General features: G+C 39.5%; 1 protein-coding gene across 2 annotated transcripts in view; it reads right to left on the bottom strand.

The window, feature by feature from the left end:
- Positions 1-6655: 6655 nt before the first annotated feature.
- Positions 6656-27316, bottom strand: part of oclnb (occludin b) — a 33454-nt gene continuing 12793 nt past the window's right edge. For both annotated transcript variants that reach the window (XM_043707936.2, XM_043707953.2), the window contains exons 5-9: positions 13616-13752; positions 12798-13007; positions 12532-12700; positions 10040-10081; positions 6656-7865 (exon numbers count right to left, since the gene is read on the bottom strand). In XM_043707936.2, the coding sequence (XP_043563871.1) occupies positions 7764-7865; positions 10040-10081; positions 12532-12700; positions 12798-13007; positions 13616-13752 (660 nt within the window). In that variant the 3' untranslated portion in view covers positions 6656-7763. The remainder of the gene's footprint in view (positions 7866-10039; positions 10082-12531; positions 12701-12797; positions 13008-13615; positions 13753-27316) is intronic.

Raw genomic sequence — 27316 nt, 5'->3', positions numbered from 1 at the left:
TAACACTTTCAATCTTCGCCCTCTTGTTCCTTTTTTTAGAATGGGAATAGCTTCTCCCTATTTACTTTAGCCAGACTACTCATGGTTTTGAAAACCTCTATTAAATATTCTCGAGCAGTTGAACAGTGCCAATCTTTGCAATCTATTCAATCAATGTTAAACCCTTGACTTTTATCCACATTCAAGTGTCACAGAAAGGTATTCTCTTGGAGCAGAGATATCATACCCTTGCATTTATGCAGTTAAAACTTTACTGGTTTGACACTAATGTAATGCCCAGTAGGAAATGAAGAGAACTCATAATTTTTGAAAATCACACAGCACCAGGTTATAGTCCAACAGGTTTAATTAGAAGCACTAGCTTTCGGAGCACCGTTCCTTCCACCTGATGAAGGAGCGGCGCTCTGAAAGCTAGTGCTTCCAATTAAACCTGTTGAACTATAACCTGGTGCTGTGTGATTTTTAACTTTGTACACCCCAGTCCAACACCGGCATCTCCAAATCATAATATTTGGTAAGATTATATTTTCATTACGATTTCCTTTTTAAATTTTTTGTGAAAACTGCCAGATTCTTAAAATGACTTCTATAATCACATGACATGAATTATTGGTACTCTCCAGAACTTCCTGCAAGTCAAAGCCAGCTGCATAATTCACACCTTTCCTATTCTGGAAACTTTCCCTGATATCTGTTGTGACTAAATTGAGCTGAAGAGAAATTTCCTCACCCAGAGTGTAGTGAGCCTGTTGCATTTTCTACCACAGAAAGCAGTTGAGGCCAAAACAGGGAATGTTTTTAAGAACGATACAGTTCTTAATTCTAAAGGAATCAAACGGTATGGAGACAAAGTGGAAACAGCATACTGAGTTGGATGATCAGCCATAATCACATAGATTGGCAGAATAGGCAAATAGCCTACACCTGCTCCTCTTTTCTATGTTCTACATTTCAATGATTAGACACATCACAACTTCCATAAACTCAAACACAAGACAAAGGAATTACAAACAATTATTGTAATAAGGACAGAATATATAGATTCTTTAAATCTGAAATATACAGAACACTGGAGAAACTCAGCAGATCTGAAAGCATTGGTGGAGAACAGTAAGTTCTGAAGAAGTCACATTGGACTCGAAACATTAACTCTGTTTAACTTTCCACAGATGATATCCGACCTACGGAGCTTTTCCAGCAATGGCAAGCATTTAAGGAGGTAACTCATGACTCTCAGCAAAATACATCACTGTAAGAAGAAGAGATTCTAAAGGAGGAATAAACTATCCATGGCCAACTAAGAAAGTTAAGGAAAGTATTAAGTTGAAAAAGAAAAGCAGATAATGCGTGCAAAGACTGGGATAAATGCAGATTTCAGCAAAGGAGTACTAAAGAGATAATAAAGCCAGAGAAAATAAATTATGAGGGCAAACAATCAATGCTGGCACCACAATGGTTGATGATATACATTCATAATTTGGAGAAAGAAAGTGAATGTACAGTAGCCAAATTTGCAGATGACACAAAGATAGGTGAAAAGGTAAGTTACAGGAGGGATATAGTTTAAATAGAGGAATGGTAAGTGAAGTAAATGGGCAAAAAGTTGGCAAATGGAGTATAATATGAAGTTTGTTTGAAGTTGTTTATTTTGGAAGAGAGAAAAAAGGAACAGTATTATTTAAATGAAGAAAAACTGACAGCTTGGAGACTTGGAGGTACTTCTGTACAAAATACAGAAAGTTAGTGGTCAGGTGCAGCAGGTAATCAGGACAGCTAGTGGAATGTTGGTCCTTATTTCATAGAGTTTGGAGTATAGTGCTGGGAAGTCTTACTGCAACTGTATAAGGTGTTGGTGATACCACATCTGGAATACTGAGAGCAGTTTTGTTTCCCTTCTTTAATGAGGGATATCATTTTAATTGGAAGCAGGTCAGAGAAGGTTTACAAGAATGATCCTTACTATGAAATAATTGTCTTATGAGCAAAGGCTAACCAGGTTGGGATTCTGTTCAGTGGAGTTTAAAAGAATGGGAGGTGATCTCATGGAAACATATAAAATTATTCAGAGACTTGACAGGGTAAATGCTGAGAGCTTGTTTCCCCTCTTGGGAGAGTCAAGGTTCAGAGGGCATAGTCTCAGAATAAAGGGTGCCAATTTGAGACTGACATGAGGAAGAATTTCTTCTCTGAGTTGAAAGTCTATGGAATTTCTTGCCACAGAGAGCTAGGGACAGAGTTTCGTGTATGTTTAAGGTCAAGATAGATAGGTTCTTAATCAGTAGGGAAATCAAGAGTTACAAGAAAATGCAGGAAAATAGAAATGAAAAATGTGGGATCAGCCATGATCCTATTGAATGGCGGAGCAGGCTCTGAACAGCCTACTCCTGTCCTTTTTCTTATGGTTTTATGGATTTTAGCTATTGCAGCCATCAAAAAGGTAAATAAAACATTAAAATTTTGTATTAAATGTGACTTGTCTAACATGCCAAGCTTGTATACAATATTTCATATCCAATGGGTGGCACTGTGGCACAGTGGTTAGTACTGCTGCCTCATAGCGATAGAGACCTGGGTTAAATTCCCACCTCAGGCAACTGACTGTGTGGAGTTTGCACATTCTCCCCGTGTCTGCGTGGGTTTCCTCCCACAGTGCAAAAATGTGCAGGTTAGGTGAATTGACCATGCTAAATTGCCTGTAGTGCTAGGTGCAGGGGTAAATGTAGGGGAATGGGTCTGGTTGGGTGTGCTTCAGCGGGTCGGTGTGGACTTGTTGGGCTGAAGGGCCTGTTTCCACACTGTAAGTAATGTAATTTCATGAGATACAAAAGTAGGTTCTACACTGGAAAATTGGTCTAAAATATGCAAGAAGTTCAAACGCCCAGAGAAACCCATCATGCTCCACAGCAGTATATGAGGAAGAGTCAACCAAGGAACATGTGAAAAAACTTTTCTAAAGTTCCATCTGTGGCATGTAAACATTTCAAGGAAGTCTAAGAGGTTGTCAAATAGTTATAGGCCCCAAAGAGTACATTTGGTCAATTTGGCACAATATATGGACACTCTCAGAATGAGGAGTAACAACATGAATTATCTGCTAAACTAACACTGATACATGTACAAGTAACATCCCATTAACTAACTTACATGAAATATACTCAGGAATCCACACATGGTAAGCTAAATACTTGTTTCAGGTTCAATGTTCCAAGCATTGGCATTATCCATATCAAATGTTAATATGGCACTGGGATGGACTTCTGAAAATGTTTATGTTGTTGAAACAGTTTGTCCAGTTGTCATTAGTATACCAGCACAGATCTGTATATCATTTTGAACTACCAGTGGGTCAAGGAATGGCAGATGGAGTTTAATTTAGATAAATGCGAGGTGCTGCAGTTTGGTAAGACAAACCAGTTAATGGTTGGGCCTGTGGGAGTTTGTCAAACAGAGAGACCTGGGGATGCAGGTACATGGTTCCTTGGACGTGGCATCACAGGTTGACGGGGTAGTGAAAAAAGGTGTTTGACATGCTTGCCTTAATCTGTCAGAGCATTGAGTACAGGGGTTGGGACATCAGGTTATAGCTGTACAAGGCCATATTTGGAGTACTGCGTGCAATTCTGGTCACCATGCTGTAGGAAGAGGGTTGGAATGTTACAGAGACTGGAAGGTTTGAGACATAGAACGTTCAGGGGAAAGTGAACTAGCCATTTGGATACAGAACTGGCTCAAAGGTAGAAGAGAGAGGGTGGTGGTGGTGGAGGGTTGTTTTTCAGACTGGAGGCCTGTGACCAGTGGAGTGCCACAAGGATCGGTGCTGGGTCCTCTACTTTTTGTCATTTATATAAATGATTTGGATGCGAGCATAAGAGGTACAGTTAGTAAGTTTGCAGATGACACCAAAATTGGAGGTGTAGTGGACAGTGAAGAGGGTTACCTCAGATTACAACAGGATCTGGACCAGATGGGCCAATGGGCTGAGAAGTGGCAGATGGAGTTTAATCCAGATAAATGAGAGGTGCTGCATTTTGGGAAAGGAAATCTTAGCAGGATTTATACACTTAATGGTAAGGTCCTAGAGAGTGTTGCTGAACAGAGACCTTGGGGTGCAGGTTTATATCTACCTGTGACTCCACTTTCAAGGAGCTATGACTCTAAGAAACAGAAGAGGCAATGTAAAATGAGACTGGTAGTAAACATAAAAGGGAGTCACAAATTCCTTAATCAGCATATATAGTAAGAGTAGTAAAGAAAACTGGGTAGATTGAGACTAAAAAAGTATATTTGCATTGGAGCAGAGAGTATTACTCAAGTATTTAAATATGTAGTTCACATATCTCATTACAAAGGAAGATGATACTACCAGATAAGAACAGAGCTGGTTGAGATACTAGATGGGCTTCAGAACTTAAAAATGTATAAGTTTATAGAGGTTGGTTGTGCTTCAAGGCTATTTTAGAAGGGATGCATCTAAGGATACTGTGAAGGGAGAAAATTATGAATGTAGTGGCTATAATCGTCCTCCCACTCCTAGGTACAGAGTTGGTGCCAGATGATTTGAGAATTGCAAGAATCTCACTTGTGTTCAAAAACCGGTGGAGGACTAAACCCAACAATGACACGTCAGTTTAATCTCAGTAGTAGAAATCTTTCAGAAATGCTAACCACACAAACCACTCTTCAAAACTCCCAATGGCTGAGGTCCAACCTTTCTTTGGAAGAGAAGTCCTTCATTCCATGGATCATTTGAGTGGGTTTTCTCTGAACTGATTCTAATGGATTAATATTAGAATATAAGGAGACTCTTTTACAGTATTCCAGAGTCTCACCAAAGTCCTAGGCATCTGCAGCAGCATGTACATACTTTTATTCCTTGGAGAATAAATGTATACATTCCATCTTCCTTCACGATCATTTGTTGTACCTGAATACAAATCTTGAGAGATTGATGTGCCAGTACACTCAGATCCCTCTTTATCAGAGTTTTGCAGACTTTGTCCATTGATATAATATTCTGTTTCTTTACTCTTCCTCCAAAATGCAAATTTTCCCACATAATAATTGACCAACCATAATCTATTTACATTTTTTTAGACCTTTTGTAATTTTCCTACCTGGAGCCTTTTAGATTAGATTACTTAGTGTGGAAACAGGCCCTTCGGCCCAACAAGTCCACACCGACCCGCCGAAGCGCAACCCACCCATACCCCTGCATTTACCCCTTACCTAACACTACGGGCAATTTAGCATGGCCATTTCACCTGACCTGCACATCTTTGGATTGTGGGAGGAAACCGGAGCTACAATGAAACTAATTGGTGAATATCAGCACCATGCAGCTCCTGAGGGACATGCACAAATTATAAATCAAAAACCTTAATATATCTTTGCATCGAAAAAAATTAGCAAGTACATCTTGATTTCTAGACTAGGTATGTCCTAACCAATCATTAGAACTATATCCCAGGCCACATTTGTATCAAAGTTTATTGGTCTCTCAATTACTTATTAACAATAGAACCTTTGTGTGACAAATGACTATTCCCCAAATTCCCTCTATAAAAAGAACCTGAATTACTCTTAAAAGTCAAATGTCAAGCTTCATTTCTTAAGTTGAGATGGAGGGCAAGACATTTGAGGGGTGTCTTTCTGCTTCTGCAACAGTGATTAGTGAAAAAAGTTAACAGCATTGTGTGGTATTGCAAAACTAAAGCAGAATGAAAGACATTTTATTCTAGATTTTTATTGTGTTGCAACATAATGTTCAGGCCTCACAAGAAAATGCTTTCAGAGGTTGGATAGCAATCATGTACAAATTATCCTATTTATTCAGGATGCAATAGTAGCCATGTAGGCGTTGATGAGAAAACCTTGCATTGCTGTCCAAATCATTTCAATGAAATCAAAATTGGATTTAAATATGAAAGGAATTTTCACAGCTGTGGTGCACAGCTTCTTTCCTCTCTCTGAACATGTTCATAATTTATGTGGAAATTCAAGGCTTTGCCAACAGCTGCCAGATGACATTACCTGTGAGAATATGATATATCCCAAGAGTTTGGTGACCGTGAGCATTGGGACACAGAAAAATTAGAAAATGCTTCACAAGTTTCATTGTGCCTACCACAGCTGAAATCAGTCATTATTTGCAGCCTGGTTTCAACTTGCTTCCAGGTTCCGCCCTCTACAAATCTTCAACTCTTCCACTAAGTCCAATCTTACATCTATTGTAAAGTGCAGACTACAGGTGATTTCCTGACATGTGTTTGACTTTGATCATCACCCCTACATACCACGCAACTCACTTGTCATCCATGTTTGCAAATTCCTACAACTTGCAAAATTTTTTTTTGTTGAAGATGCTCTACTCCTTTCACTTTGACTTTTTACTGAACTCATCTTTACTCCAATTCGCTCTCCAAAACTCCTTAGCTTTTATGCTGCCTTCTCCGCCTTTACAAAACTATTCATTCTAATCAAGCTCTGTAATTATCTTGTAACTTTCCACTACTTAGCATTTAGCTCCTTACTGTCAAATAGCTTAGATTTTGGAAAATTGAAGGTACTCTGTGTACAATACAAACTATTGTGTACTAATAAAGACATTTCATTAGAAATTGCATGAGCACTGATGTTGAAAATTATAAATTTAAAGTTATGATTAAACCATTTTTGTATTTATTTAATGGCCATAGAGGAATACAAATTTTAAAAACACACATTGCCACCAACATTTTAGCAATAAAAAAAATCTTATTTTAGTATTTATAATGGTACATGTAAATAGCGTATTTGCATTTTTAATATTTGGAGGTCTAATTTAAGACATTTTGCAGTTTACCATAATTATCTTAAATACAGTAAAGGTTTTAATGAAAACATTAAAAACAAAAGTGAATTTTATAGAAACAAAATATTGTATCTCTCAAACAATAAAAAAATTGCATTCATATTTCAGCTTTATTTGCTTGCAGTTATTTAACATGAAGAAGGTACAATGTAATTAGGCTATTTTCCAAAACAAAAACACTAGAGCTGTGACATCAGTATCTGTCTCCTACTTATAATTGCAAAAAAGACCCTGAATCATTATCCTGTATTAAAATATAAATTAAAGCATTTTTACATATGACCATCAACATTATCATGGATTTTAAAAATACATGTAAAACCATAACTGTGCTTCAACTTTCAATGACCCAAATGAACAGCTTGTTTGATGCATTACTGGTAATGTCACTTTTCCAAATTCAGCATATTTAATTCCAATATTAATGCTATTTTGATGTATAAATAGCAATAGATATCTGGTTAGAGAGCAAGTCCTAATTATTAAGACAAATCCCTCAAAAAGAAATAATCAATCATTGCACAGCATATAACAAATGAACATCCAAATATAACTTGTTCTATTTAAGCCAATATACAAAGCTTTAGTAAAACTAAGTATCAAGAATCATTTCAAAAGCTTTTACAAAAGGAGAACATTTATCCTTATTTACAACTCACATTAAAATTTCTTACAACAAAACAAAATTATGGCACAGGTTTATCAAGTTCCAACTTTAAAAACTCTCATTGTGCCTCAGTAAAAGTGTTTGAAACATAGGAAAATATTTGAAACCATGTCATTAGGTTTAGTTTTGGCCCATAAAATTGGCATTATATTTCATGTGATACAATAAATGGCTACACTTTCAGGAAATGAATGTTCAGCTTTAATTTTGCATGAAGTAATTGACAGTAGCTTCAGAAATTGACATTCAGGATCTTTGGTTATCATAGTTGCTGACCATTAGCTTGATGTGAGACAACTTCAACTTAAGTTGCTTGCATTGCTTCTTCTTTGCCCTAAAATCAGCAGACTGAAGAAAAATGAAAAATAAATATCTGAATATCTGAAACATGTTAGAATAAAATTAACTGAGGATGATCATGATCTTCCAAAAATCTTAGAATATTCTAAGATTAGAATATATAGTCAGATAACCAAATAAACTGGCGAACTGAATGCTTAAAATCTAGTTCAATGTTAGTTAGAAAATTGCCTAGCACAGATTGAGCTCATTCTTATAGGATCTCTTCATTGCTTGCAGTCAACTCAGTTTGTATGCAAATATGCAACACTAAACAGTCTATGCCACTACCAAACTGACAATCATACTTGGAAAATTAGAGAATTTCTCGTTAAGGTAATTTGTTGAAGACGACAACAAAATGTCTGACCTAAGCTTTGGGTAGTTCTTGTTGACATACAAAAAGTAGAGAAGTTAAATTTATTAAAAGCATTGACATTCTTCACCCTAAGCAGCAAGAATATTCAGTGGTCATCATTGAATATCAAATCAATTGGACTGAATGATGTTACTGAAGATTGTGTTACCATAATTCTCAATAATAGATCTAATGGAAAGCTACAATGGTTTTATTTTAAAAAACTTCTCCAATATATTTGTCATCTGTTTACTTTTCTAATCCAATGTGTAAAAAGAAAAGTAGCAAGAATGCTGCTTTTGGAAGCTTTGAACTAAGGAAGCACAGCAGCAGAAAGTCGTAACCCTCTCTAATTTAATTGCTACATTTAGCTGGAAGAAAACATGCATCAATAGGAGAGGCACACAGACAAATAACATCTCCCTCATCTCTGATTGCAATGACTAGCCATTTTCACATTAGATAGTAATCTTCACTATCTTTAACTATGAAATAATTTCATTGACACAACAAGCTTAGTAAGAGCAGGCAACTAGTAATATAAAGGAAATGGCAGAATAATTATTATTAGGTAGTTAAAGGCCTCAAAAGTTCCAGAGCAGCAACTTGAAGCGTCCTTGCCACCAATATTTCTCCATTGCCCAGGTGATTTCAAAACAAAGTGTATAAAGTTGGACTGAATGTGGTAATAAGGTCTCAAATCATAAAGATGTACAGCAAGGAAACAACACTTTAGTCTAACTTGTCCATGTCGACCAAATTACCTAAATTAATCTAATGTAATTTGCCAGTATTTGGCCCATATTCTCCTGAAGCCTTCCTATTCATGTACTCATCTAGATGCTTTTTACATGTTGTAATTGTAGCAGCCTTCACCACATCCTCTGGGAGTTCATTCCAGACATGCATCACCCTCTCCAAGAAAGATTTGCCCCTTAGGTCCCTTTTAAATTTTTCCCCTCTCACCTTAAACCTAGACCCTCTAGTTCAGGACTCTCCTACCTTGGGGAAAAGACTTTTGTTATTCACCCTATTCTTGTCCATCATGATTTTATAAACCTCTACAATGTCATCCCTCAGCCTCCAACAGTCCCCAGAAAATAGCCCCAACCTATTCAGCCTCTCCCTACAGCTCAAACCCTCTAATTCTGGCAACGTCCTTCCTATAGCAGGAAGATCAAAATTGAATGCAGTATTACAAGTGGCCTAAGCAATGTCCAGTACAGTTGCAACATGACCTCCCAACTTCTATACTTAATGCATTGACCAATAAAGGCAAGCATACTAAACACCTTCTTCTATCTTTTTACCTGCAACTCCTCTGTCAACAACTATCAACCTGCACTTCAAGGTCTCTTTGTTCAGCAACACCTCTAGGACTTACCATTAAGTGTATAAGTCCTGTCCTGATTTGTCTTACCAAAATGCAGTACTTCATGTTTATCTAAATTAAACTCCATCTGCCTCTCCTCAGCCCATTTGCCCATCTGATCAAAGTCCTGTTGTACTGTGAGATAACCTTTTCATTGTCCACTACACCATCAACTTTGGTGTCATCTGTAAACGTACTGACCATATTTCATATTCACATACTAATCATTTATATTAAATAACAAAAAGTAGTGGACCCAGCACCAGCTCACAAAGTTTCCTCTATGTATTAATCATTTGTTGGAGAGGCTTACCAAGGAAAATTAACTGAATACTTAAAATACTGTTCTAGTAAAATACCACAAGAGTGAATATTCTATGTACAGAGTAAGAGTAAATCCAACGTAATAGAATTATTTAAAGTAATAATGTATTTAAATTTTAGACTACTCACATTCTTCACTTCTTTCAGTCTATTATATTCAGCAGCAACGATCTGAAAATAGAGGTGGAAAAGCAACATTAGCAAACAGTAATAATTAACTCACCCTATCTCATTGCACAATTTCAGATTTAGTAAAGACTGCTCTCTGGTCAGCTTCAGAAGGTGCTGTTCTAAGAAACTATCCTGAAAATATGTGATGAATTCCTCAGAAGCCACCTTTGTCCAATGTGATTAGAGCTTTTCAAAATGGTGTAGCAATAATAATTCTTAACATTATACTCCACTGTATGCAGTGTGATTATATTTGTGGTTCCAGCCACCACATCCAGAATGGCCCCGTGCATTTATAATTTCTTATTTCTCCCTAAATTGTTTCCATATCTTGGATTCCCTCCACTTAGGTCATCTCTCTATTATGCTAATACTATTATAAACTAACAAGTAATGTTCCATCATTTTCTAGTTTTGATTGTTATTTTCCCAAAACCTTCTGGAAAACATGCACCGGAATCAGGGTGGATGTGATTCCTAAATGTCCTATACCCATCAAGAGTCAGATCCCACTCAGTGTCATCCTGCAGCCATGACTCTGGAATGATTATACTATGTTCAGTTCCATTCATGCTTTCAGTCACAGTTTTGTTTTGAATGTGACATGCAATCAAACATATTCCCTTTAGTTCTATCCTTTCACTCTTTTAAATTCTAATTTATCTGTTTATTGATTCTTAGATGAGTACATCTGCTCACTTCTATCATGATCTGTTTATTCTTCCTCATATTTCTCTTTGGCATTGGCTCTTAAGTTTTCTTTTACGAGTGTCCGTGACAAGGCCAGCATTTATTGCCCATTTCTATTTCCTTGTTCTTCTAAATGGTCATAGGTTTGGAAGGTATAGAAGGAGCCTTGGTGAATTCCTGCAGTGTATCTTGTACTTGGCACAAACTACTGATACTAAGCTTCAATGGTGGAGGGAACGGATGTGGTGCCAATCAGTGGGCTGTTCTGTTCTTGATGGTGTCAAATTTCTTCAATGTTGTTGAAGCTGCACTCATCCAGGCAAGTGGGGAGTATTCCATCACACTCCTGACTTATGCCTTATAGATGGTGGACAGGAGGGGGACACTTACGTTATTGTGCTATGCCATGGAGTGTAAAATGTGAGCTTCCACTCATGATTTCCACGTGAAACTCCTGCTCAAGTTCATGTTTCACAAAATTGAACATTTATAAGAATTCTCTGGATCCCCCAATGGTTTATGTAGCAAAAACAGTACTATAACAAGTTAAAGGAAATTAATGTGTCCATACTCTCAGAATACACTCCATTTCCTGAAAGAAATCAGGGATGGATATGATTGAATTTGGTTAATAATGCCCCTCTCTCCCATGTCCATCACTGAACAGCATGGAAGAAGAATGGCTACTTGAGCATTCAATGTTCACGTATCCCAATAAATTTGCATCTTTAGACAGCTTCCATTTACATACAAGCCCTTCTGTCAATATTTTGTGATGAAACACAGATGTAGTAAATAGATAGATCTCTGCCTCTCTCTGGAATTAACTATTTCTGTCAGTTTTTGTTCACATTATGTATATACCACTAAGTTTCCCTCTTACAAGGACCTAAATAATTAAATATTTAGTTAAAATACCACCAACATTTAAATTAGATTTCCCATAGTATGGAAACAGGCCATTTGACCCAAAAGTTCACACCAACCCTCCAAAGAGTAACCCACCCAAACCTATTCCCCTACCCTATATTTGCCCCGACTAACACTACGGGCAATTTAGCATGACCAATTCACCTGACCTGCACATCTTTGGACTGTGGGAGGAAACCGGAGTACCTGGAGGAAACCCACGCAGAAAAAGGGAGAATGTGCAAACTCCACACAACAGTTGCTCGAGGCAAGAATTGAACCCGGATCCCTGGCGCTGTGAGGCAGCAGTGCTAACCACGGAGACATCGTGCCACCCTAAACTTAGTGCCAAGTTTGGAAAACTCAAGACAAACCACACAAACAGCACTTGGACTTTTTTTTTATTAAAAAGTTTTGTGTACGTTGTGAGGTGTGCCTTAATTTGATGCTTCGATAAATTGAGCCCAACGAGCCTTTCTGAAGACTCCACTTAAAAGTTATCTCATAGTATTTGCTGATCATGGTACAAAGCAAAGGCTTGTTCTCAAGAACAACAGGAATTGACAAGAAAATTACTACTCTCTTCTTGTACAGTACAACAGCAGACTTACTCGAGAGTATAAAGACCGAGGCACAAGGTCAAAGCACAAATCATCTAAGCAACAGCTCAAAAAGTGCATTAGTATTGAACATGTTACATGCTAGTCTCGGTTAGGAAATGGAGTGTATTCTGAGGGTATGGACACATTAACTTCCTTTACATTTAGCTGTACCACACTATTATAAAAAAAGAGAATATCTCAAGTACCTATGGATTTTTTTCAATGCCCCATCATAGATTCAAAACATACCTGGTACTGCTCATCATCCTCAGTTTCATCAATCTCCTTGTCCAACTGGGAAAACTGCTTGTTAACGTCATCAATTTCAGCCTGTAAGCGTTTGTACTGCTGATGATCATTGTCAAACTCCCTCTTGTAATCTTGTCTCTGTTGGTCTGAAGTGATAGGTGGGTATTGACTGCAAAAGAAGTTCAATATTAATTAATACAACTGTTTCACGGAAATGAAGATAAATTCTTTCATTGGCAAAATGGCATCAAAAACTTTTTAAAAACCTTTCCAAATCATCTTCATCCAATTCATCACAGGATTCTGCTCCAGTTGTGTAGTCTGTGTCACAGTCCTCATTCTCTGGTCTTTTTGCTCTTCCTGGCCTCCTCTTCCTAGGCGGCCTCCTTCGTGATGGTTTACTTTCATCCGACTCTCTGCTTGATGAATGTTGACCTGGCTGCTCATGCATGAGCGGAACTGAAACTTCAGGGACACTGCAGGAAAAGATGCAAGACAGACCAGTCAAAATCTACGCCAACCAGCATTCTCCTCCTTGAGCAGATTGGTTTGCAGCATTCAACACGCTATTGTATTTGGGATCCACGGAGATTGATGACAAAATGATCTCAGTGTAAAATTTGTTCCAGATTAGATTCACCGAACACTAAATGTGAACGATGTTTATTTCTTCACAGCTGCTGCCAGACCTGCTGAGGTTTTCCAACACTTCTGTTTTGATTTTGTATGCACACTGCCTTCAGGAAAACAAATGACTCACAAAAGGGGTAATAATTCTATATCCATATCAAGGCTTCAAGACCTTACTAGTAAACTGTACTACAATGTTAATTGTACTCAGGAGATGGTGGAAGAAAGAATAAATTGTCTTTGGACAATTTTAAGGAACAGTTTATTAAAACACACACACACAATTTTGCAATACCAGGACTCAAGAGAGAAGTGGATGAGATCATCTTGTTTATACTTCTGAGCTCTTAAATTACAAACAAGCCAGTAAACATATAATGTAAAAAGAATGGACTAAAATTACAGGCACTGCATTGTAATGTTAACCAAGGAAACTGAAGCATTCTGTACTTACTGTGCTGGTCGGACATTATCAGACCAGGCCCTTGTATCTCCATTGGGCTCATAGTTTGCACCATTCAGTGAACCATTAGGTTTATAAGGGTATCCTTCTTCTACTAATTCTTCAGGAACCCCAGACACATTGTTCACCTTGAATGGAAAGGAAAGTAAATGTTAAATTAAAATGTGACCATTTTGACATTTATACAACATTTAAGTTCTTTTATATTTAGTATTTCCTTGATCACATCTTATTTTTGATCACTTGGCACCACTACTGCATCGCTGGACAAATAATCACCACTTACTTCCCACCACCTATAGTAGCCTGCCATGACTGACCGCCCAGATTTGAGAAATAAGCAGAATATTTTTATCCATACTCCAACCACAATATTATTCAGTGGACCACAAATTAAATATGCTTTCTTTTAAAATAGTAGACACATCTTGTTTGCCCCTAGAATGCAGCTCATCATCTTTATTCTCTACTTTTACTAAATTGTGCTCCACTGAAATGAAGAACTGGGATAATTTAACAGATCTTTATGTAGGGACAGTCTCCGATTTGCAAATGGGTTTCATACTTGAGACCATTCACAAGTTGCTTTGTATGCAAGTCAGAACAATATAAAATAGTACAGGAAACATTCATATGTTGGGATTTTTAAAATTATACCTCTGAATGGGATCATGTATGTAAGTACAAGATTCAAAAATTGGGTACCCCCTGTACAAATGTGCACACATACATCATCTTCTTACACCAGAAGATGGTTCACTGAATGGGCCAAACAATGAGCCCAATGGAGAAAACAGGATGTGATCTGATAATGTCCGCTTTGGCAGATGGATTGTTCAGAAGTATACGTACCCCTTCCAAGATCTCAAAGTGTCCCCCTCCTGCACATTCCCAACAAAGTCTCTCCATCTATTTGAGACCTTTCTGGATGAGCCTTTTCTATTTTGGTTCGTTACAAGGTAGTCTCCCATGGTTCAGTGGGTATGCTCTAGCTTTTTAGAAGAGATGCTTTGAGGACACCAGAAAGCATTTTGCTGTCTTCCGAGGAAACTGTGCCATGACCACGTTCACAGCAAAAATGTTGCTTTGGGAGTCTAGTTTCAGATATCCAATTTACATGTCTTGGCTAGCAGAGCTGGTTTTGAATGATTAATATTGCCATGCTGTGCAAATTGTTTTGGGAGAGGTTGTTGCAATTGAACTGCTTTGAGGTGCCCATTATCAGAGCATGAAGTAGTGAGGGAATCACTGCTGCTTAGTGAACTATGGCTGTATCTTTTTTTATATCCTAGAGCGGTTTGGCCTGGGTGAAGTGTTTACTAGATGGGTAAGGGTCCTTTACACTGATCCTCTGGCGGCAGTTCTCACTAATGGTCTAAGGTCTGATAATTTTAACATTGGTAGGGGAGTTTGCCAAGGCTGTTCCCTCTCACCTTGGCTCTTCAATTTGGCGATTAAGCCACTGGCAGAGGCTATTCATTGGAATCCTAATATAGCTGTCCCAAAGGTAGGGTCAAACATGCATAAGATCACATTATATGCGGATGATGTTCTCATTTTTCTTTTGAGCCCGGCCGTTTCGGTGTCCCAGTTGATACAATGTATTAATTCATTTGGCTTTTTCTCAGGTTACAAGATCCAATTTTTCAAAATCAGAGGCTATGCCTATAGGAGTTTTAGGGGAATACCGGACGTTGAAGGTGGGTTCCCCTTTAAGTGGACACAGGGAGGCTTTCTTTATTTGGGCCTCTCTGCTACCTCTACTTTTGATAAGTTATTCAAACCTAATTTTGTTCATTTGTTTGACAAGATTAACCAAGACCTTCAAAGATGGGGGAGGGGGGGGCGGGGGGGTGCCTTCCAATATCATGGCTCAGCGGAGTTGCTCTATTAAAATGAATATTCTTCCTCGTTTATTATATCCTCTGCGGATGCTTCCCTTGCTTTTTCCTGGACAAACATTTCAGAAATTAAATGATTGGTTTAGTTCTTCTATTTGGTGCCATAAGCAGCCTCTTATCAAGCTTACAAAATTGCAAATGTCCCGAGGTTAGGAGGAGTGGATCTCCCAGATGTCAGAAGATATCAATTGAGCTCCCTTTTACCTTTTGAGAGTGATTGGGCCTGTGAGGACTCTGCTTCGATATGGTTGGACATTGAGGTCTCCCAGACAAACTGCCCTCTTATTAACCTGTTGTTTCTGGACAAAATGAAGATGGATTGCAGCAATGTTCTGCAACTAATAGTTACTAACACTGTAAAAGCGTGGGAGGGCAATGAGACAGATGGAGGGTAATATGTCTAAAATATCTTTCCATACTGCCATAGTCGGTATGCCTGGTTTCTGGCCAGGGACAATGAATCCCAGGTTTAAGTCCTGGGCGGATAGGGGAGTCTATCGTTTGGGTGACCTGTTTGAAGATGAAACATTAATGTCATTTGATCAAAAAACTTAAGCATGGATTATCGAGCTGGGACCTCTTCTATTTTTTTTCAAATCAGAGATTTTATCCAAAAAGAGACTAAGCTTCAGGCGAAGAGCACTCTTTCAGTGAGTACTCTCTATCATTTGTTGCGGGGAGGTTCCTCGGGTGACATTGAGTGATTACAGGAGGTCTGGGAGAGTGTGTCAGGGATGGAGATCACTCCGGAAACTTGGGAGGACATTTGAGAGAGTGTCAGGAAGATTTCAATATGCTATGCAGTTAAAGATTCTTGATAGAGCTCATCTGGCCCCAGATTGTCTTGCAAAATTTAAGCAGAGTGTAACTTAAATGTGCCCCAAATGTAAAATAAATAGATACCCTCATTCACTGAATGTGGCCCTGCCACGGGCTCCGTATATATTGCAGCGCTGTGGCAGGAGTAAGAGAGAGGGTCTTGGGGACCAAAGTCAAGGTCGACCCGGTTTCCCTTCTCCTGGGTTTGCCAAAATTATCTTCCTTTAATGTATGTGGGAGAAAACTTTTTAGCATCCTCAATTTTTGTGCAAGGAAGAACATTCTGATGTGCTGGGTGTCAGAAAAACCCCTGTCAGGGTGGCAGAAGGTAAACACATTCCTTTGTACTTTTTAAAGTTTGTGAGAAGATTTGTAGCTCGTGTGCTCGTTGCTGTGGTTCTGTTCGCCGAGCTGGAAGTTTTTGTTGCAAACGTTTCGTCCCCTGTCTAAGTGACATCCTCAGTGGTTGGGAGCCTCCTGTGAAGCGCTTCTGTGGTGTTTCCTCCGGCATTTATAGTGGCCTGTCCCTGCCGCTTCCGGTTGTCAGTTTCAGCTGTCCGCTGTAGTGGCCGGTATATTGGGTCCAGGTCTATGTGTTTGTTGATGGAGTTTGTGGATGAGTGCCAAGCTTCTAGGAATTCCCTGGCTGTTCTTTGTTTCGCTTGCCCTATAATGGTAGTGTTGTCCCAGTCAAATTCATGTTGCTTGTCGTCTGCGTGTGTGGCTACTAAGGATAGCTGGTCGTGGCGTTTCGTGGCTAGTTGATGTTCGTGGATGCGGATCGTTAGCTGTCTTCCTGTTTGTCCTATATAGTGTTTTGTGCAGTCCTTGCATGGGATTTTGTACACTACATTAGTTTTGCTCATGCTGGGTATCGGGTCCTTCGTTTTGGTGAGTTGTTGTCTGAGAGTGGCTGTTGGTTTGTGTGCTGTTATAAGTCCTAGTGGTCGCAGTAGTCTGGCTGTCATTTCAGAGATGTTCTTGATGTATGGTAGTGTGGCTAGTCCTTTGGGTTGCGGCATGTCCTCGTTCTGTTGTCTCTCCCTTAGGCATCTGATGATGAAATTGCGAGGATATCTGGAAGCAGCGGGGACAGGCCACTATAAATGCCGGAGGAAACACCACAGAAGCACTTCACAGGAGGCTCCCAACCACTGAGGATGTCACCTAGACAGGGGACGAAACGTTTGCAACAAAAACTTCCAGCTCGGCGAACAGAACCACAGCAACGAGCACACGAGCTACAAATCTTCTCACAAACTTTAAAAAGTACAAAGGAATGTGTTTACCTTCTGCCACCCTGACAGAGGAAACACCACAGAATCGCTCCTTTGTACTTTGTTACAAATACGGTGCACCAGAAAACAGAATTTCTTTTAAGACATAGCAGCCCTTTTTGATTTATTTAGAAGCAGGTCTGTCTGCCATTTTAATTAGGGCTTTTGTCCAGCCATGGTGGTTTGATTTAATAAGCTTAATGTCCTGAGATGAAGAATTTTGAGCAAACGTGGCTTTAATAATTGATGCTCTCAAAGGTTGAGTGTTGAGGTCTTATATGCTGAGCAGCATTATTTATTTATTGATGTGTGAGGAGTGTAGATGAGAGTTCTTTTGTACAGTAGTACAGTAGTTGGTTTATTGTTTAATGTAGTTATGTTTTTGTTATAATGTTATATTTTCATATTTTGTAATTTTAATATTTTGTAAAGAAAAGTTTTCAATAATTTTTTTTAATTTCAATGCACAAATGTGTATATGTATACACAACCGAAACAATCAATGGGCTTCAGAACTTTCTACAATCCTGATTTCAAACCAGAGTTGGGAATCATCTCTTTCACAAGAATACTCTATCATATTGGAAGGCCAACTTGATTGTACTGGATACCAGAGGTTAGACTTGAAGAGGTGTGTGCAGAATGAGGTCATTTGGTCTATCAAGTCTGCTCTGACATTCAATCATGGCTGAAATGTTTCTCAACTCCATTGTTCTGCCCTTCCCCATAACACCTAATATCCTTATTAATCAAGAACCTATTTAAAGAGACTGAATGACTTGGCCGCAACAGCCTTCTGCAACAAGTTGCAGAGAATCACCACTCTCTGCCTGAAGAAATTCCTCATGTCAGTTCCGAAGTGTTCGGACTTCACTCTGAGGCTGGGTCACCAACTCCTAATCTCTCCTACTAGTGGAAACATCTTCTCCACATTCACTCAATCCAGGTTGTTCACTATCCTGTAAGTTTCAGTCAGACTACCCCCTCATCTATCGTGTACAGACCCAGAGTTCTCAACCCTTCCTCATATGACAAGCTCTTCATCCCCAGCTCCCCTGGACCCCATCCAAGATCAGCACATCCTTCCTTAGATATGGGTTGAAAAAAAATGTGGAGAAATAATTGAGAACTCATGGTTAGGTGACACCAAGCTCTTTTCCATACCATCCTGTCAGGAGATTAGAATTTCAGTAACGTGAACTGCAAGTACAATTGCTTGGGGTAATGCCATGTAACGTAACCATTCTTTTCTGGTTGGTGGAAGGGACAGGATACACAGACATAATGGAGAGAAGTAGCAAAGGGAATGTCAATTGCATTTTAAATTCTTCCTTCCAAAAGCTTACGGTGCTTTGTGACTTAATTTTTAAGTCATTTTCTTTCAGGATTCATCCATGATTAATGTTTCAACAGTGTACAAGCATAATAAGAAACTCATACATTATACCCATGTGCGTTTGTAATCTCGAGCACTTACATTTTATAAATTACAGGCCTCTTCTCTTTCAGGACTGGTAAGCTTGGTGTACTTAACAACAAAAAGGTACAATGGCCATAGAGGAAATGCAACAAATGTCTACCAAACTAATTTCTGGGATGGAAGGATTCTTTCTATATTAGATAGACTGGGTTTTCATTCTCTTAAGTTTATGAAAATGAGAAGTTATTTGTTTTCATTCTTTCATGGGATATGAGCATCAGTGTATCCTCAAACAGCATAGTTTCTCTGAGGTTCTACACACACCAGTGTGATTGGTGTGCCAAGATGGTGACTTCTAGTTTCACGTGCATTGTCCTGGAGGTCAGTGGCCAAGAAATAAAACTTGACAGGAGTATTGGTGGGCATCACTGCCAAAGCCAACAGCTATTGACCATTCCTAATTACCCTTTGATTTGATAGGCCATTTCAGAAGGCAGTTAAGACATTGAACAGGGTTGGACTCACATTTAAAGCAGACTAGGTGAGGACAAAAGATCTTTTACTCGAGGACATTACATACATTAAATACTTTACAGCCAAGAAAGCATCTTAAGTGTAGTTACTATTGTAATACTGGAAACACTGCAGCCAATTCACACACTGCAAGTGCCCCAAAATGCCAATAATGAACATTCCATCTACATTCCAAGAGAAGATTGTGAGATAAATATTAGAAAGGACACCAGCAATAAATTCATTTTAGACTGGTGACAGAATAATACAGCCAAAAATACAAACACATCAAATAGGGGCAAAAGTCAGCCATTTTGCTGTTCAAGCCTGCTAAACCATTTAACAAAATCACAGCTCATCTATTTCAAATTCCATATTCCCATCTACAAGCAATAGTCTTTGCCCCCCTTGCTGAACAAAAATGTTTTAAAATATTTAGTGATCCTGCTTCCATTGTTTTCTAAGCCAGAGAGCTTCAAAGTTAACCAATCATTAGAATACAAAATTCTCATCTCTGCCCTGATGTTAAATACTGCTCCAGAGCACTGGACAGATCCACTAGAAGAAATACTCTTTCACATATTCAACTTGGCAAGGTCATGCAGAATTTCATTTATGCACTTGGAGTTTCCCTTTGCTCTTCTAAACACCAGTGGAAACAAGCCTAGCCTGTCCAACCTATCCATATAAAACAACCCAGTTGTTCCAGATGTCAATTTGGTAAGCCTCCACTGAAACACTACCGAAGCGTTTACATCCTTGCTTAAATAAGGAGACGAAACAGACACAGTATTTCAAGATGTGGTCTCACAATGCCCCATATAACTGAAGCATAACCTCCTTATTTTTGTATTCAAGCCCTTCCATTATAAAGAATATTACTGACATATGTGCTCAATTATGACTGTATCCAAAAACTAATGTTCTGTGACTCATGCATCAGAACTGCTTATTTCCTCTATCTTGCAGTTCTGCAGTTGTTATCCATTTAAGTAATGTTCTACATTTTCATTCTTTCTGCCAAGTTGAACAACTTTAATTTTACTACATTATGCTCCATCTGCCAAACTCTTGTCCAGTTACTCAATCTATATTCATCTACAAATCCCTAGTCTTCTTCACAACACATTCACTCATCTATCGTGAGGGGTATTATGCTTTCATACCCCTCAGCTAAGTACACCTGATCACGTCCTGAGGATATATCCACTTTTGTGTTTCAAGGCATCCAGCACTTCCTCCTCTATAATAGTGACACCTTGAAAAATGTCCATATCTATTTCCCGACAGTCTATATCTTCCATGTCCTTCTCCACAATAAACACTGATGCAAAATACTCATTTAATATCTCCCCATCTCCTGCCGCTCCACACAAAGACCACCTTGCTGATCTTTGATGGGAAAAAGTGAGGTCTGCAGATGCTGGAGATCAGAGCTAAAAATGTGTTGCTGGAGAAGCGCAGCAGGTCAGGCAGCATCCAGGGAACAGGAGAATCGAAGTTTCGGGCATAAGCCCTTCTTCAGCCCTTCCTGAAGAAGGGCTTATGCCCGAAACGTTGATTCTCCTGTTCCCTGGATGCTGCCTGACCTGCTGATCTTTGATGGGCCCTGTTCTCTCCCTAGTTACCCTTTTGTCCTTAATGTATTTGGATTTCTTTAACCCTATGTGCCCCATTCCTGATTTCCCTCTTAAGCATACTCCTACTTTCTTTATACTCTAAGGATTCACCCGATCTATCCTGTCTATACCTGACAAATGCTTCCTTCTTTTTCTTAACCAAACCCTCAATTTCTTTAGTCATCCAGCATTCCCTATACCTACCAGCCTTCCTTTTCACCCTAACAGGAGTATGCGGTCTCTGGACTCTCATTATCTCATTTCTGAAGGCTTCCCATTTTCCAGCCATCCCTTTACCTGCGAACATTTGCCCTCAATCGGTTTTTGAACGTTCTAGCCCAATACTGTCAAAATTAACCTTCCTCCAATTTAGAACTACAATTGTTAGATCTGGTTTATCCTTTTACATCACTGTTTTAAATCTAATAGAATTGTGGTCACTGGCCCCAAAGTGCTCCCCCACTGACACCTCAGTCACCTGCCCGGTTTTAATTTCCCAAGAGTAGGTCAAGTTTTGCCCCTTCTCTGATTCATCCACAAACTGAATCAGAAACTTTTCTTGTACACACTTAACAAATGCCTCTCCATCTAAACCCTTAACACTATGGCAGTCGCAGTCTATATTTTGGAAAGTTAAAATCCCCTACCATAACAACCCTATTTTTCCTAGAGATGTCTAACTTGCTCATTAACACCTTGAAGAATTCTAACAGATTTGTCAGGCATGACCTCCCCTTTATGAAGCCATGCTGACTCAGCCCTATTTAACCATGCATTTCCAACTGCTCCGCAATCTAATCCTTAAGAATGAAATCTAAAATCTTACCAATGACCAAGGTCAGGCTTAATGGCCAGCAATTTCCTGTTTCAGCCTCCCTCCCCTTGTAAACAGATGTTACATTAGCCATTGCAAATGCAGTTTTACATTCCCCTCATAAGGGGATTTCCAATGGCTCTAAGATGTAATTGATTCAGCAAGGCTATCAATTGTTTGGAAAGCTATAAAAAAACATTTAAAATGGCATAAACCACTCCACAGACTGTAATCAAAATATGAAATATTATTTTTCAATCAGGACAAATCCACCCATGGCAATCCCATCACATACTTTTCCTGCCAGTGATCTTTATGGTGAAACTTCTAAGTGGGATGTCCTGTATGTCTCTATCATTATGGAGACTGGCTAAGTGGCTAATGGATGGGTGGGGGGGTTGAATGTCAGGTGCATGGGTGGGCAGGGTCAGGTGTAATCAAAGTCAAGTGTGGGATCAGTGCGAGTGATCAGAGGGTCAGTATGAGTGATTGGGTGGGGGGTGAGGGAGCACTTTAAACTTTGTCAGGATTAAGAGGAACTTTTTATCCCTCTATCTTTTCTTAGCTACCTAAGGTAAGTCAGTCAGAACCCTTTGAAGTCTCTTATTCAAAGCCAGGAGATGGAAACAAGTTACAGAGGGGTAATTGCTCATCAGAAGTATCAATTTCCAAGGCAATTACCTTGTAGCCAGGGAGTCAGGACTTCGTGGGTTCATGTCCAGCCTCCAATGATCTGGATGTTGCTTTTGAAACCTGAAACATTAACTCTACCTCCCTGTGTTCACAGATACTTCCTGAACTGCTGCATACCATGCATTTTCTGATTGTATTTAAGCAAAATATGTAATAAAATTCATATTTAGCAACATTACAGCTCCTTGCAAATACAATTGAGTAGAAATAAGTAGTACAGAGCAATTTCTTAAACAGGCACAGATGGGGGTCACTAGCAATTACAAATTTCCTTTCAACAAGCTGGTTTCAAACCTTAGTACTGTGTCCAGCTATAGCCTACAAAACCAGTTCCTCTAGTTTTCCTTCCAAGTGTTTGAAATGCCATCAGCAGCCATTTCAGATCTGTTTTAAATCTGCAGTTGGCTGGGAATTTAAAATGGCTTCAATCAGCAGGAAATTCCTGCCCTTCTTTGTTGGGAAGAAACAATCATCAAATTGCCATGAACAAATAGCAATTTAAAATGGTCTACTCAAACAAATACTTGAAGTGTGCACTGTCACATGCTGGAGACACACTGGAAACTGGATATTAAAATAAAACTTTACATCGATTGATAATTATATTTCTTTTCCTCCCAAGTACTTCTCTCTCACACCAGAACGTGGAACAGGAGAAGCTGGCAAGTTAATTCTGCCTTTTAATTTGCTTAAAAATCAGCAAAAGAGGTTCATTTCCAACTCACGCACTAATGACAGAGACAGTGAGGACTGCAGATACTGGAAGTCAGAGTCAATAGATGTGGAGCTGGGAAAGCTCCTGAAGAAGGGCCTGTGCCCGAAACGTCGAATCTCCTGTTCCCTGGATGCTGCCTGACCTGCTGTGCTGTTCCAGCAATAAAGTTTCAACTGGGAAAGCAAAGCAGGTCAGAAAATATCCAAAAAGCAGGAAAGTCAAGGTCTTGACAAAGAGTTTCAAACTGAATCATTGACTTTCCTGCTCCTCCGACACTGTCTGACCTACTGTGCTTTCCGAGCGCCACATCTCAGACTAATACCTGGTGTCTGAATTAGTTAACAAGTTCTGCAAATTTCTCAATCAGGTTCGTAATAATTACTGTTTTAAAGTATTTATGATTTCAAAATAACAAGTTAATTGGAAATGGTATTTTGTCTTTGACCAAAATACCATCATTGATAAATGAATAAAATGAAGTGAAAAATGAGGGCGAGGTCATACACAGAAGGGAAGAATTACAGGAATGAATAGAAGGGGCAAAGATTTTGAGCTAAATACAAACTACAGATTTCTGTCTTAGCAAGGGTGACCAATATCCATCTCTAGCATGAGACAATCTGAGCTTCAATCAGAGAGAGTCAGAGATGTACAGCATCGAAACAGACCCTTCGGACCAACGCAAATCCTTGACATTCAATGGCATTACATCACAGAATCCCCAAATCAACATTCTGGGAGTTACCATCAACCAAAAACTGCAATGGACCGGCCACAGAAATACTGTGTCTAGAAGAGCAGATCAGAGACAAGGAGTCCTGCAGCTAGTATCTCCTCACTCCCCAAACCCGATCTTCCATCTACAAGGCTGAAGTCAGGAGTGTGATGGAAACTCACCACTTGCCCAAATGAGTGCAGCTCCAACAATGCTCAAAACACTTGACATGATTCAAGACAAAGCAACCCACTTGATCGGTACCGCATCCACAAACATTCACTCCCTCCATCACCAATGCACAGTAGTGACTGTCATCTACAAGACTGTCATCTACAATTTCATCTGCAGAAATTCAAAGATCCTTAGACAGTACCTTGCCAAATGAATGACCACTTCTATTTAGAAGGACAAGGGAAGCAGATACATGGGAACACCACTATCTGCAAGTTCCCCTCCAAGCCATTCCCCACCCTGACTTGAAAACATATCACTGTTCCTCACGGTCACTGGCGCAAAATCCTGCATCTCCCTCTATCAGCATTGCGGGTCTACCGATAGCACAAGAACTGTAGCGGTTCAAGGTAGCAGCTCATCACCACCTTCTCAAGGGCAATCAGAGATGGGTAATAAATGCTGATCTTGCCAATGATATCATTATCTCAAGACGGATTTATTTTAAACAGGACCATTTGCTATCTGAAGGAGCAAGTTAGAATTAGTGACATGGTAAATGGGGATTCTTGACAAAAATTTAACAGAAAGTTTTATTCTGCTCAGTGTTTGATCAGAATACATTCTGCCTCACCTTCAACTGGACAGAAAAGTTTGATAACAGAGGTAAGTGTGCCCTGCAGGGAGGTGATTCATCTGGTGCATCATCTTCAGACAGATAATCAACTTACTCCATACGTTCAGATAAAGCTGCTCAAGGGCAATATGCAAATCAGTAAATGAAGAGAAGGTGAAACTTTGGCTACAAAGTGTGTCACATGTACTAGAAAAGCACAGATTGTAGGACACATGCAAGGACAGTCCTATCAACATAAGCCAGAGGAGCAATAGGCAACACAATAACATGACTGACTACATTAAATACCATAGTGAAATAAGAAAGAATATTACAAAATATTACATTGCACTCACAGAAGATAGTATTGCGGTATTTATAACAGACAGACAGAGAGGGAAGTCTGCAGAAACCAGAATACTGTAACAAGATTCAAATGGAGTAGACTGGGAGGAATAATGATGGAGGGGAAAGTGAGGACTGCAGATGCTGGAGATCAGCTGAAAATGTGTTGCTGGAAAAGCGCAGCAGGTCAGGCAGCATTCAAGGAGCAGGAGAATCGACGTTTCGGGCATGAGCTCTTCTTCAGGAATGAGGAAAGTGTGTCCAGCAGGCTAAGATAAAAGGTAGGGAGGAGGGACTTGGGGGAGGGGTGTTGGAAATGCGATAGGTGGAAGGAGGTCAAGGTCCATCTATCGCATTTCCAACGCCCCTCCCCCAATTCCCTCCTCCCTACCTTTTATCTTAGCCTGCTGGACACACTTTCCTCATTCCTGAAGGGCTCGTGCCCGAAACGTCGATTCTCCTGCTCCTTGGATGCTGCCTGACCTGCTGCACTTTTCCAGCAACACATTTTCAGCAATAATGATGGAGTTAGGATTACGCCATCAAGGAAAAAAAAAGTTGTCTGAATTATCAATTCAACATATATGACCGTTTGATGCAAAAATACCAAAATGAGTTTTATGCTGAAACATGGCCTGCATGAGCTGACGTATTTTGTTATACTTTTACAACTTCATTTCAACTATATTCACAAGTCTTGTTGAGAACGAAAATAAAATTGAAAGTGGGAAGTGCAAGAAATGTGAACAGATGTTTCAATGAGTTGAGTTAATGCAGGTCCTTTAAAACATTGCATTTAATGTGTAAAATAGATGACCCAGGATTTCCACAAGCATGGGAATGCAACAGAAAAATTCCTTATTGAGACATTCCACAGACCTTTTTGTCAATAAGTCTTTAAATCTGAAGTATATAGTCAAAGAGATGTACAACGCAGAAACAGCCCCCTCGGTCCAACTCGTCCATGCTGCCCAGATATCCTAACCTAATCTAGTCCCATTTGCCAACACTTGGCTCATATAGCTCTGAACCCTTCCAGATGCCTTTTAAATGCTGCAATTGTACCAGCCTCCACCCACTTCCTCTGGCAGCTCATTCCAGACACACACCACCCTCTACATGAAAAGTTGCCCCTTTAGGTCCCTTTTAGATCTTTTCCCCCTTACCATGAATCTATGGCCTCTATTTCTGGACTCCCCCACCCCAGGGAAAAGACCCTGTCTATCGACCCTATCCATGCACCTCATGATTTTATAAACCTCTACAAGATCACCCCTCAGCCTCTGACACTCTGGGGAAAACAGCCCCAGCCTATTCAGCCTCTCCCTACAGCTCAAAATTCTCCAACTCTGGCAACATTCTTGTGAAACTTGAAAGGGTTCAGAAAAGATTTACAACATTCTTCCGATAGGAAAGAGATTAAAATAGCACACAATATTCCAAAAGCAGCCACAGCATGACCTCCCAACTCCTGTACCAAATGAGTCAAAAGTGAGGACTGCAGATGCTGGAGATTAGAATCGAGAGGTGGTGCGGGAAAAGCACAGCAGGTCAGGCAGCATCCGGGGAGCAGGAGAATCGACATTTCGGGCAAAAGCCCTTCATCAGGAATGGCTAACAAAGGCAGATTCCTGATGAAGGGCTTTTGCCCGAAATGTCGATTCTCCTGCTCCCCGACCTGCTGTACTTTTCCAGCACCACACTCGACTCCTATACTCAATGCGCTGACTAATAAAGGAAAATATACAAAAACACTTCTTCACGATCCTATCTACTTTCAAGGAACTATGAACCTGTACTCCAAGGTCTCTTTGTTCAGCAACACTCCCTAGGACCTTACCATTAAGTGTATAACAGCTGAGAAGATTTGCTTTTCCAAAATGCAGCACCTCGCATTTGTCTAAATTAAACTCCATCTGCCACTATTCAGCCCATTGGCCCATCTGATCAAGATCCTGTTGTAATTGGAGGTAACCCTCTTCGCTGTCCAGTACACTTCTAATTTTGGTGTCACCGGCAAGCTTATTAACTATACCTCTTATGCTCACATCCAAATCATTTATGTAAATGA

Source organism: Chiloscyllium plagiosum, unplaced genomic scaffold (genome assembly GCF_037043375.1).
Source record: "Chiloscyllium plagiosum isolate Xiang-an unplaced genomic scaffold, Cpla_swu_hap1 HiC_scaffold_2, whole genome shotgun sequence".
NCBI lineage: Eukaryota > Metazoa > Chordata > Chondrichthyes > Orectolobiformes > Hemiscylliidae > Chiloscyllium > Chiloscyllium plagiosum.
This window is presented reverse-complemented; position numbering and strand designations above follow the sequence as displayed.